The sequence below is a fragment of the Sylvia atricapilla genome, chromosome 5 (genome assembly GCF_009819655.1).
Source record: "Sylvia atricapilla isolate bSylAtr1 chromosome 5, bSylAtr1.pri, whole genome shotgun sequence".
In the NCBI taxonomy this organism is placed as follows: Eukaryota; Metazoa; Chordata; class Aves; order Passeriformes; family Sylviidae; genus Sylvia; species Sylvia atricapilla.
In genome coordinates, this window is record NC_089144.1 from 48,040,736 (window position 1) to 48,053,643 (window position 12,908).

The window sequence follows — 12,908 nt, forward strand, 5'->3', positions numbered from 1 at the left end:
ACTTCCTATATTTGTGACCCCCATCAGGAAGATTTTTCTGCAGGCTGCAGGCATTGGAGCTCCTTGTTAAGCCATCAGCCAACTCAGCCTCTGCCTGACCCGTGGTCTGGAGGCTTTTTGGGGAATATGGATGAGATACTGACAGGGGCACCACAGTCTGTGAGAGAAACCATTGCCGCATCCCGGCCTCTCCATCTGGACTGGTTTTCCCTCATCCCAGGAAGTTTCTTTCCAGTTGTCTGTGGTACCTCCATGGCACTCTATGGGCCACTCTCAGACAAGCCTTATTTGCAGAGAGCCAGACATCCATTTAGGCTGGAACAGATTTTAACCTCTGCTGAATTTGGCTGGGTTCAAGCTGAGGGTTTCAAGGCTGAAAGCAATATCATTAGCAAATTCATGAGGAATCTGTCCTTCCCCAAATGTACTAATGTTTTACCAGAAAAAAATGGAAGCTGCTTCCTGAAAGCTAATTTATTAAATCAAGTTCTTATTAACAGATAGAGTGAATCTTCAGCTTTTTACAGAACACTGCCTTTTCTTTCTAGCTCTGCCTTTTTAAATGTGTTCTGAGTGAGACATCTTCTCCTTAAAGCATCTACTCCTACTAGCCAAGATAAAATGTTAAGGCTGGTATAATAAAGCATTATTATAATAAGGCTCCTATAGTTTTGCACTTTCCTTAGCCAGTGCATCAGAGGATTTACAAATGGATCCACAAGCACACAGTGTGAGCATACACTCCTTTACCTAAAAACTTGCCCCTTGAAGGGTCCTCGAGTTTACACCAAGTTCTACCTACACTGCCATTAGTGAATCTTAATTCTTTGTAAAACGGGTGACAGATCATTCATGACTGGTTTATTTAAGGGTGATGGTTTTCTCCCCCAAGGTGGACTGTTGCTCAATAAAGACAGCAAATTGTTTGTAGCCCATAGCTGGCTGCGAGGAGCCACGGAGGAGGAGCACAAAGGAAGAGTTTTTTGTCATGTTTATGTCTGCTCCAGAAACAAGTGTTGGGGAAATGGTATAGACACCAGCAATAGGCTGTTGCATATGGGAAGAGTCTGTCTCTCCTCCACCATATGTGCATGTTAGGAGAGAGGTGTGACACCCTTCACAGGTCTGTGAGATGCTTTGGGTGATATGACGGTGATGATCTCTCTGTTCCTGTTCAGCCCAAGCCTCACTGTCTGCCTACAGATTGTTTCCTCTTTCTTTTTGCAGGCTTTTTAGTGCAATTTTAGAACAAGCAACCAAAGCAGATGGGGGGAATTCAATAGGAGGGAAAGGTGCCGGGTTCGATGTTAAAGCACTGCGGGCTTTCCGAGTTTTACGTCCACTACGGCTGGTGTCTGGAGTTCCCAGTAAGTAATATCATCATTTTCCTTTCCTTTCTATGTCTGTGGTGGGGAGGGGTAGATTTGTAACAATTTTGAAGACTTTATACAGGTTATTTTTGGTGTGATGGAAGACTTTTTTTCCAAATGTATCTATATGTGATAAACGTGATGTTAATCAAAGGGTGACCAAAGCAGAGCTGGAAAAGAATGGAAGTCTCATGGTGTGTCAGCCTGATTGTGCAACCTTTTTAAATAATGAAAGGGGAAGATCCAGGGCTTTTTGATTTCAAGCATAAAAATCCTTTAAATGATTGTGAAATCATAGTGAAGTTTTGGTACTGTAAATTCTTGACTTTGATGGAAATTCTGTATGGTCAAGTGTGTTGGCTTTGGAGGGAGAGGAACTTTTTCATTAAAATTGCATTTTCTTCTTTGCATGTGATGTTCAGACCAAGAGAACTGGGAACAATTTAGAAGCAACAGAATACAGGACAATGACACACTCATGTTCTCTGTTAGTCTGATTTGCTTAAATTATTTGTAATGCCTCTGAGAAAGTCCTCAAGTAGATTTTGATAGTCTTTCATCCATTTTCTTGTTTACAATGAAGCTATGAGTAACTAAGTCTGGTAGTTCCATTGTGGAGGTGGAATATGGACATGACAATGTGGGAAAATTATATCATTTGGCTTGAAAGTTTGTTATGGGTGGGACCTGTTTACCTTCTGGAGAGACAAAACTGTCATTGGTTTCCATGACTGTAGCAAAGAGAGATACAGTGAGCAGCAAAGGAGTTAATCTTCTCTAGAACAGCTGTAGGAAGCACTTGATTTATTTTTATTTGAGCATCTTGCTAGACTGGTATCTTAAAGTACTTCTAACCTTAGTCATGCAAAAAGCCTTGAGTGGAGGTGCCATAAGCTCTGTGATGTCAGTTGTTCTGATGGAGACTGAGCTTAGCTGTGTGCTTGATGCTCTTGGAGGGCTTGGGGAAGCTGAGGGATCCAAGCCTGACACAGTCCGTATCCAAATGCAGGTACGATCTCGATCCCAACATAGACTACCTCACAGTCCATTTGTGAGTTTCCTCATCAAAGAGTGTTTAATTTGTGCCAGAACAGAGCCAGGGAGCCTGGTGCAGACTAACAAACACTTGGTCTAGACAGCAAAATGCCAGTGCAGTGTGGAGCAAGCAAACCAACTTCACCTGACAGATAGCCTCTATTAATAATTCAGGCTCTGACTAGAGACACATTTGTTAAACCAGGTTTCTTGGGGGCCAGTGTGGCTTTAAAAAGCCTACAGAGATCTGCAGCTAATGCAGCCTCAATCTTGACTGGGCATTTTTTAATTGTACAAATGCCTGTTGATTAGCCTAGAATAGATGTTACCACATCCATATGTATTAGAGCATAACTTTTCTTATGAGGCCTTTTGGATAAGGTTGCTTCAGCTAACCATAAATAGCACATTACAGGATTACATCCTTATGTAAGGTTAGTGCAGGGGTTTAGAAGTCAAGTCTCAGGTCTCATTTAAGCTCCGTCCCTGAGGCATCATAAACACCAGTGGGTGAGTTACCAACATTGCACTTGCAGTGTTTTGCCATGTAAAAAGAAATGCTTTTTTGGTTCCTTGCCCTTCCAAAATGCAGAAGGCTTTTCCCCTGTAAGGGAAAAAACCTGCTGAGATCTGTCCTAAAATTACACGGGTGTAACATGTGCTGTAATTCCTTCTCACTTAACAGACTCTGTATGGAAGCAGCATCTCTTTTGTAAGAGGGGATCCTCTGGGTCACTGGCAGCCGCCTTCTGCATGGAAATTCCAACATCTGCTGTTTGGCTTGAGGTCCAGATCTAACTTACCACTATTTGGGGAAAAAAGTGTGTAAAGCACAGTGATTCCTATAAAACAAATTTGTGAAACACATGGTGAATTTTTGCATGCAAATCTTAAACTCATTAGGATTGGTCTTGGGAAATAGCTTGTCTGAGGTGGAGAGATTGGCTTGCAGCATGAAATAATTTTTTCTGAGTCACAAGGAGTTTACGTGGATTTTATTTTTCTCTCTGGCTCAATCCACAGGAAATAATCCAATTTAAGAGGGACATGTTTTGTGATCAGGTTCATGCATTTAAAGACCTGTCTCAGCATATAGAGGGTTTCCACGTAAGTTTGACTTGAGGTGGGGGAAAGACATATGAATTGCCCTCTGAAGTAAATCACTGCTGTCTGCATTTTGCAGATTGAGAGCTGGAAACAAAAGTTCATGGTTTAACACTTCCAGAAGTGACTTCTAATTATTTATGTCACCTACTGGCTACCAGTGGTAGACATTTAGGTCAACATGACAATCCAACAGCTTCAGATAGATAGATGGAGGATGTTAAGAGTTCACAGTCCCTTTTTTCCAAGTTCCATGCGTGCTTAATTCCTGGGACTTGGCTGTGTGTTGCCAGTAAATGTCTCAACCAGGAAATGGGGGACTGTCCAGTGCAATATGTGGTTCATGTGCAAGCAAATCTGATTCACCCAAGGGCAGACAAGCAAAAAGGTACCTTTGACAATCTTTGTTAGGATCAAACTGTCCAAGGCCCCAAATTACATTAGAGCCTCCTAAAATCAAAAGGGTTTAAGATCATCAATTCAACAAAGCCTGAAGACTACATCTGGATGATGGTTGTGGGCACATCAATATTTCATAATCTTTAGGAGAACAGATGACACTTTTATGCTTTGTGGTTACGTGGACGTTCACAAGACCACTTGTCGTAAGGAAGAAAATAGACATTTTGCTCAAAAGATAGGACAGACATTTTTTTATCCATGTCACAGAAAGCAACTGTACCATCATGGGAGAAGCCTTCAAAGGCACTGAATTCAAAGTCTTTGGGTTCCCAGAACAACTTAAAAAAATAGTGTTAAGTATTTACACATTTCTAAGAAACTCCACAGGGATCAACTGGGTTTGGCTTGAGGGGGTTTTTTGGGGGGTTTTTTTGGGGGGTTTTTTGTGCATTAGATTTTTTTAAAGGTAGTTTGAATTCTTTTCCAGAAAAGTTTTTTTTTTGAGTGAGAGGTACAGTTCTTACAGTGACTGTATGAGGTGTATGGCAGAGCAGTAGATTAGATACTTCCCACAGCTGTCATCCCAGTGCTGGCAGTTGCTTTGTGTGCAAAACAGAGTTTCTGAGCTAATTAAGCAAATTCTTTTTTTCCCCACCACTTTTTTTTTTTTTTTTTTTAAGTCTTACTGCTTCTGGAAAAATGGTCCACACTCAGTCCTTTTAGCCTGGCATTAATGTGTAGATGAACATTATTATTTTGCAAAGCACATGGATGATTTAGGTTTCATCGTAGTAAAGTCACTTTGGAAAATGAGATCTAAGCACTTGCTATCATTGATACGCAGGCCAGATTTCACTGTTCAACTCTTCTGTTACTGTCATATTAACACAGTCCTTGCAGTGCACAGTTTATTTTGATTGCTGAAAGAACTTTGCTGCTTGAGTACCCAAGCAGTCTTCTTGTAAGGAAAACCTCACACGTGTTCTAGAGCACCTGTCTTAATGTCTGGCATTAAGATCAATATAATGGTTTGAGAAAGGAGAGAGAAGGAAAACAATTCCCGTGATGGACATAACCAGACAAGTGCAAAATCAGCATGTCTACCAAAATTTAATCACTTTAGTGTCTTGGAAACTTACTTTGGCAGGAGTGTAAAGCATTGTAAAGCTTTCTAGGGACAAAATCAAGTTGGCCCTTTTGTGCTAAGAGTTTTCTGTTGATTACTCTTCTCTCTCTGCTTAATGTTATTACATATTTTAAAACTTGTTTTAAACATTTTGTGCTTCAGGAGGGCAAGAAGAAGCATCCAGTTGGGCAACGAAGAAACATGATCCTATTAAAAAATAAAATCACTCCTGACTATTGAAAAGGACAATGAGTTACTCCCACGCATGCTAGCTCATGCCCTTTTAACTTATTACTTCCATTTCTATCACCTTTATTCGTGCTGCTCAATTATACCACCTCATACATTCTGCTCATTCTCTTTATGTGGTACTTTGCCTTAATGTAACTGCATTTTTGCCACTGGTTATTGCCTGTCTGATATTTGCCAGACTTAATTGATAAGATCTTCCAGACAATTTGGAAGTCACATGATTTGAGTAGCTGCTGTGCTCCATGTTTGTGTTTTGAAAGGGATCCTGTGCTGACAACACAGATTTATGTGGGCAGAAGTGCCTGCTACTCTTAGTGAACCTAGAGAGGAAACTTGACTGTTCCACTGGAAAAAAACCTGCCATAAAGCCTCTTTTTAATTTTTTTTTAAACCACAGAAAGCTAAACCTGTGATGTGTTCAAGCTTCATTGGCGTCTTGTAGCAGTGGAGTTACTCAAAGGCAGTGTAGGGCCCTGTCTAGCAGCAGCACTTACATGGTCTACTAGAGATGCAGCAATTGTGTAACAGGGAAAGAGAAACAAGCCCAACCCTCCCCATGACAATGCAATGTCCTCCTTTTAGTGACACAGCAGCATGCAACTGGCACAGCACATTTTTGAGTTAAAATTAAATAAGACCAGGATTTTTGTGTGTGAATGCCTAAAGATTACCACTTTTATGTGTGTTTAAATAATTAACTAGAACACATACTTTTTCAAAATTATGCTTATGTTGAAGTCCATGATTACTCTGAGCTTATGAGAAAATTGGGCTCCTTCAGACAAGGTGGATGAAAAATTTAGACATTTTTAGGTTTTAGTCTGTCTCATTACAGTTAGTAATCTGCCCTGAAATACTCTATTAAAATGTATAATGCTTTCTCAGTCTCAGCAATGTTCTCTACCCCATATTTATTGCACTGTCTCCTCATTGCCACAGTCATCTTTCATCCTTATACTAAACTTTCAAATCAAAATACTAATCAAAATTAATTAATCAAAATATTCTTTTGAACTCTGTAACAGGTAGGAAAGTATCCTGCCTTTCCTTGCAATGTCCAAAGAGATCTGAGCCATGTAGGTCTGTGTATTTGATGCCACCATGTGCAACAATGAAGATGAGCAGTAAAATACACCCTGAGGGCACCATGGGGAGAATAATGCATGAGGAAAGGTTCTGCTAATTTGAGAGATGCTGGATTGGCAAAGTTACCCAGTTGTCTTTATTGTTAATTTGCCATATTATTGCACATAGATGAAGCAAGGAAATCACAGGTGTGATAGGACTGGATTTTTTTCCTGTCTAGGTGTTTTTGTGTGTGAGAATGGCTGAATACATTGTGTGTGCTAAATTGCAATCAAGTTTTTGTGGAGAAATAAGAGCAAAAGCTTTCAGATGCTTACAAGATATTGAGGTTCTAGTATGTATTTTCCAATAATGACTGTTTTTAACACTAAGGCAATATTTTTTTCTCTCCCTTTTCAAGGTGTCTACACAAGGGATATGTTCGAATCAATAATTTGAAATCACAGGGCAATTCTGTCTGTATGGGCTCATAATTCAGCGATACCTCCCCCTGAAAAAAAAATGTGGGGGGACATTTGTCACAAAATGCAGAGTAACTTAGAGAGTTTGAGACAGCAGAGACATGTCAGAACCACCCCGGTCAAAACAAAAGTCATGAAACAAAGCATGTTCAATGCTATTATGTGGTCTGCATTTGGGATTTCTATTTTTTTTTCAGTGCCAAATCAAACTTTTCAACTGCAATTTCTCATTATTTTCTGTTCTGTGAAAGGAAATGAACACTACGTAGTAGAGTTGAGGAAATAATGTAATTGAGGTAACAAACACAGAGAATTCAAGGGATCCAAAATGACATCTCTCTTGATAACAGTGTGGCTTTGGAATATGGCAAAGAAATGTTGAGCCATTGACTGTTTTTATATGTTGAATGGCAGGTATTAAGTCTTAAGGAAATGCTAACTGGCAGCAAGGAAGTCCAATTTCTTTTAAAATGTATATACTTTAGCAAAGTGCAGTTGACAGGTGTGTCTTGCACATGATTTGGATTTATTCACTGGAGCAAGGGACTTCAGTTTGCCCTCTTGAGGTTATGCCATCACCTGCCCAGCAGTGGAGGATTGTGGTTGACTCTCAGTGGGAGGAGAAGGAGAAGTGGCCTGATCAGAGCTCCCCAAGAGTGAAAGGTTTGTGTGGAGGAACTAAGGAATGCAGTAGGCTGTATAAGGAGGAAACACTACACTTGGCATTTTTCTACCACCAAACCTAGGAGATAAAGGTCCTTGACAACATAGGGAATTACTTCATAAACATTTAGGCAAAATTTGGCTTCCAAATATTAGTTCTGCCCTAAATTTTGCTGTGGTTATATTAAATAATGTCAGGTTTTTGCCAAGGCCAGTTCCTTCCTTTTCTCCTGAGGTCCAGAAGCTGTAGCAAACGTGCTCTCAGGCAGATCCCTGCTGTTCTCCTTCATTCTTGAGCAAGACTTCTCAACCCTCTGTGCCATCTCTCCAGGACATTCAGCACCCTGAGAGGACAAGCTGCACCACCTTTCCCATGTCCTTGTCTGGCTGCTTTTAATCTCGAGTGGCCAATTTGTTTTGCTTTCATTACAAATGGAGAGGGAGTGGATTAGAAAGGATAGAACAGTCTGAACTAAATGTCCTCATTAGGCTTGTTTCTTCGTGGTTAACTGCAAACTCTACACAAGCTTGCTAGCCTTTTATTTACTGAGGTCACCCTTACTCAAGGGAGTAATTTGCTTCCAGCCTAGCATCTCCCTTAGGTAAGGATCATTCCTGTGAGTGAGGATTACACAATCAGGACCTAAAACACGCTTCCCTGAGAGGTACAGCCTGCAGAATGATGTAATTTATGGCAGGAGAAGTTAACTCTGTGTAGCAGTAGCAAAGAGGGGTTTATCTTGCTAAGGAAGATTACTCACAAAAGGCACGTTGCTTCTCTCAAAAAGATTTCTCTCATATTTAAGGAATGTAGATGAAAACAAGGAATGATTTATTTGATCTTGTCTGTGTAGCTCTTTTAAAAATAACACTGACTGCAAATGTACCAAATAACTGCCTCAGCCTTTATCTTACCAGTTACTGTGCATGCTGGCATGATTATTCAGCATGTCTTCACAACAGAAAAATCCCAATATCATTATATGGGACCACATCAGGGTGTAGGCAGCCCCTTCCAAATGAAGAAAACAAACCCCATGCTGACATCAAAGAGCAGACAGGGAGATAGTAAAAAAATCTCTCTTGGCTTAGTAAGAGAATTTCCAGAAGGGCTCTGGATGGATCAGACATTTATAGTACCTTTTTTTCATTCTCCAAGCAATGTCCAGAGTTCTCATTCAGACTGGGTGTAGGGCACAGGTCTAAAAGGGAGCCCATGGCACCAAGATGCTTGTCCTGAAGCATCTAAAACTCAAAGAATGCCATCTGCTGCCTCCTGAGAACAGTTTGCATTGTCTATACAGACAATGGCCAACTGGTACCAACAAGAACATGCTGGGCTTCCAGTTGCCCATTTGCAGTTGCTGCTGTACCACACTGGGCAGGGAGGATTTGGCTGATCAGAGCAGGAAGGGCACGATCTGCTTTGGGTCTTTCTTACCTTCTCTCCGAGATGACACCCCTACTGCATCTGGTGTCATCCCAAGCTTACAACAAATGCCATGACACGCTTTGCTTTCAGTTGGCTGAATTTTGATTGTTTGTTAATTTAAGACCTTGTAAGCAATGATTTTTCCTTTGTTCATTTTCTCTAGAATAACTGTGTGACTATTAATGTGTTGCCACCTCAAAGGGACTTTTTAATTTTCTGATCCTGTCCCAAGGATGTGACTGGCACACACACTGGGTAGCAATCAAATCAACCCAGATATGGGACACAGGAGAGTTCGTAGGTTTTGCTCAGGACACAAGATGGATGTTTCCCAGCTCTGGCATCATTCGAGTTACTTCTGTCTGTCCCAGCCTTCCAAAAGCCTTGTTGGATTGGATGCCTGTGGTCCTTGTTGTGATTTTCACAAAGCATCATCAAAATATCAGCAAAGCACAGAGCAGCAGAGCAGTCAGATAGTGCTCTCTACCAGTGAATGCATTTTAAGCCTGTCAATATTTTCTTTTTCAATTATGATCTGAATTTATAATATTGCATCTTGTACAAGTGCTATAGTAGGGCGGAAAAAAGCAAAGCATGAATTAAGTACAGGCAAAAATGAAGAAATAGTATTTTTAAGGTTCAATGTCTACATAAATCTGTGGGAGAGCCTCCCTCTTCTCTTTAATGTAGATATCTCTGAAATTAGGTACTGCCTTCTTAGCTCTGTCTGCTTGCTATTACTGTGCTAGATGAGAGCACAGGCACATTGGCTGCTACAAGCAACTAATAAACTTTTCAGTGCTTGAGATGTTCACAGATGAAACAAATAATTTTCTGTTCTGACCATGGGGAAGTATGGAAATGACAGCCCACCTAACCTGCCCAGTCTCTTAACATTTTCTCCAAGTTTTCCTTGTGCCAGGGAAAAGGGAAGGAGATCAGACATCTTTCTTAATCTCCCATTTTTCCCAGAAGCAAATCCAATTCCTGTTTAACACATGTAACAATAACCTATCCCATATGTGTTTTGCCCTCTGTTGCAACTTTTTTTTATGAGTTGTTTGAGTAGCTATGCTTCTTATTTTTTCAGTTTTAGATTATCTTCTGCTGGTTTGCCCTGCCACATCAATCACAATTCAGAAAACATCTGCTAACCCTCTGCAAAGAATTTTTCTTTTTTTTTTTTACTTCTGTATTGCTAAAGCTGCTCAACAGTTTTACATCAGAAGCGTTTTTGACAGAATGTAGCTCACAGGATAAAAGAAATAGAAGAAATTATAAAAATTCTATTTTTGTCACTTTTTTCCATAGGCCTTACTAAATGTTGTTTACTTTAGCTGTGGAAATGGCTATAGAAATTCAATTTCTTTACAGGATTATAAAACATCCTCTCTAAACTTTCTTCAAGCGTCTCATCTTTCAAGCACACACCCTTGCAGAGGGCTGAGGCAGTGGTGTGAGGACTGGGGCATATCAAATGCTGTACATCTTAAAAGTATAATCTGTTGGGGGTGCTTATTTTCTATGATTGCTCACACATTGTTGCCCACACATTAAGCTAGCAGCCTGTGACATTTCTCTCTGGTTTGTTGCACTGGTTGTTGGATTTGTTATTGGTTGGGTTTGTTGGGAGTTCTTTTCTGTAGTAAGTTGTTCAAGAAATTTCTGCAATTGGCATTTTCTTGTAGGTTGTTGCTATACATTGGTTTTTCATTTGTATTGAAAAGTACCAAAGGATTAAAGTTCCTTTTAATTAGGTTTAATGTCTTGGTCACAAGTCAAACCAATACATCCAGGTATGGATGCACACAGGCTTTACAAAGGCCCGTTCTAAATGTAAAAGTTCTGGTTTTTTATATAAATAGTACCCAATGAAAGAATTTAGCATTGAGTCTTGCCCTTCCCCTCACAATAAAGCTGAAAATTTAAACTCAGCCTTTAGCCCACCTTTTGCTGTTCATATTCCGGTGCTGAGATTATTTCACTTTAAAACTTTGCTTTGGAGGAAGTAAAATTCCTCTCAATTTACAATTGTGCATTTCTGTATCTGTTAAGAATTTTATTTAGCTGTTCAGATTGCTGCAGGAGGGCTTATGATTCCCCCTTAACAGCTTTATTATATGTAAAAGAAATTAAAAATTAATAAATGTTTAATTCCAGTGCATTCTAGCAACACATACACAATCTGTACAAAAAGCCTTTGAACTATGCAAGTTGTAAAGAGAATTGCAAAAAAAAAAAAAAAAAAGTAAATACTAATAAAGAACCACTCTTCTGACAAATACAACTTTGTGAAAACAGCAACCATTAATTTTTCTGTCCAAACATACTGGGGCTGCCTAGTGAGCTAAAGGACATTTTGCTTATTATGTCAGAAAGCATTTATTCCCCCTAAAGCATTTTATTATCTGATGTCTGCAAGCAGAGTTTAAGTCTAATTAGGTTTATAAAAATCAAAACGCAACAGTCTTACTAATGTGGAAGAAGAAAGCAAGCTGGAGTTTCAGATATTCTGAGATGGGACTGATTGACCAGTGAGTTGATAAGTGCCTAAATCCACTCTTTGTTCTTAAAACTAAGAGTTAGAGTTGCTCAGATTTGTCTGGCCATGTCTCTTCTTTGTTGTTGTTTTTGTTTCTGGGGGTTTTTTTGGTGGGTTTGTTTTGGGGTTTTTTGGGGTTTTGTTTGTTTGTTTTGTTTTGTTTTGTTTGTTTGTTTGGGGTTTTTTGTGTTTTGTTTTGCTTTGGTGTTGTTTTGGTTTTGGTTTTGTTTGGTTGGGGTTTGGTTTGGTTTGGTTTTTTTTTGTTTTGTTTAGGAAGAGAAAACAAATTACCTGATCAGGTACATTTCTATTGTTAGATTCTCAGAATTCTCCTAGAAACTCTCCATGAGACTGATTTGAAAATGTCACAGCATGTCTCTCCAGAGCTCAGTCCCATCTGTGCTCATTAAGCACTATCCCAAGTTGAGAGGTGGGGTGAATTTTTCTCTCCAGGCCTCTATTACCTACTATTTTTCATACTTTCACACAGTTAATCTAAAGACGAAGTTTTAGACTTTATCCAGTATTTTGTTGTAATTCTTCCATCATGAGAAGTTCAAACTTTGTGTAGTTCATAGTAAGCCACTTGTTATTTGCTGGAGCTTTTAACCTAAAAGAAGATAAATTTCTTTCATCAATATATTTGTCTTTACATACTACAAAACTGTAATCTTATCATCCCTGGCTGGACTTCTACATTTACAGAATCCCTGTTAACATTTGTTATCTTTTAAGCTTTTGCCTTTTCTAAACCTATTCACAAGGGATGAGTTAGAGCTTCTGGTGAAGGACATCAAATAAATTAAAAACTCTTTATAATTTATAATACGGAGAGGAGACTAATGGCCACTAACCTGAGGAATTCTGTCAATAAATTGTAAAAAATTTTAACAGTTTTATAAAGGTGTTTGTAACCCAAAAGTCATTAATCTTCTACTCAAATGATTGAGTCCAAATTGCTTTGAGCCCATTTCCTCTACCACGGGGCTTTAGCTCTTCCAGGTTTTCAAAGTTCCTTTTTTGTAAAACTGTTTCCTTAGGACATGTGTATCCATTTTTCAGAGCTGCATACAACAGCATTTACATCCTGAAACAAGTTTTTTTCATCATTATCTCTCAGTTCAGGGGTTGTTTAACTATTGGCTTGGGTTTTGTTTTTTATGTTCCCCTGACCAGGCCGAAGACAGTGCAGCATCTTGACACATTCATGTTGACACAATGTCATTCCATTGACACAAGTTTTCTGATTGAGTCGAGTGGCACAGCACCTGACCGAAATTTCCCCCTGTAAATATTGTCCCCTGACACAGCTGTGCTTGTGAATGAAGAAATTTAAAAAACAGAAATGTGATGGGGCATTTCACTGAGAACTGGGGCAGTCCTTGGGCCAGACTGTCTTTGGGTTTAGATGGTTCCGTAGGAAGAGGAGCCAAGA

General features: G+C 39.5%; 1 protein-coding gene across 1 annotated transcript in view; it reads left to right on the top strand.

The window, feature by feature from the left end:
- Positions 1–12,908, top strand: part of CACNA1C (calcium voltage-gated channel subunit alpha1 C) — a 464,400-nt gene that overhangs the window by 279,967 nt on the left and 171,525 nt on the right. Inside the window, 1 exon segment of the mRNA XM_066319417.1 lies at positions 1,228–1,367. Coding sequence (XP_066175514.1) covers positions 1,228–1,367 — 140 coding nt within the window.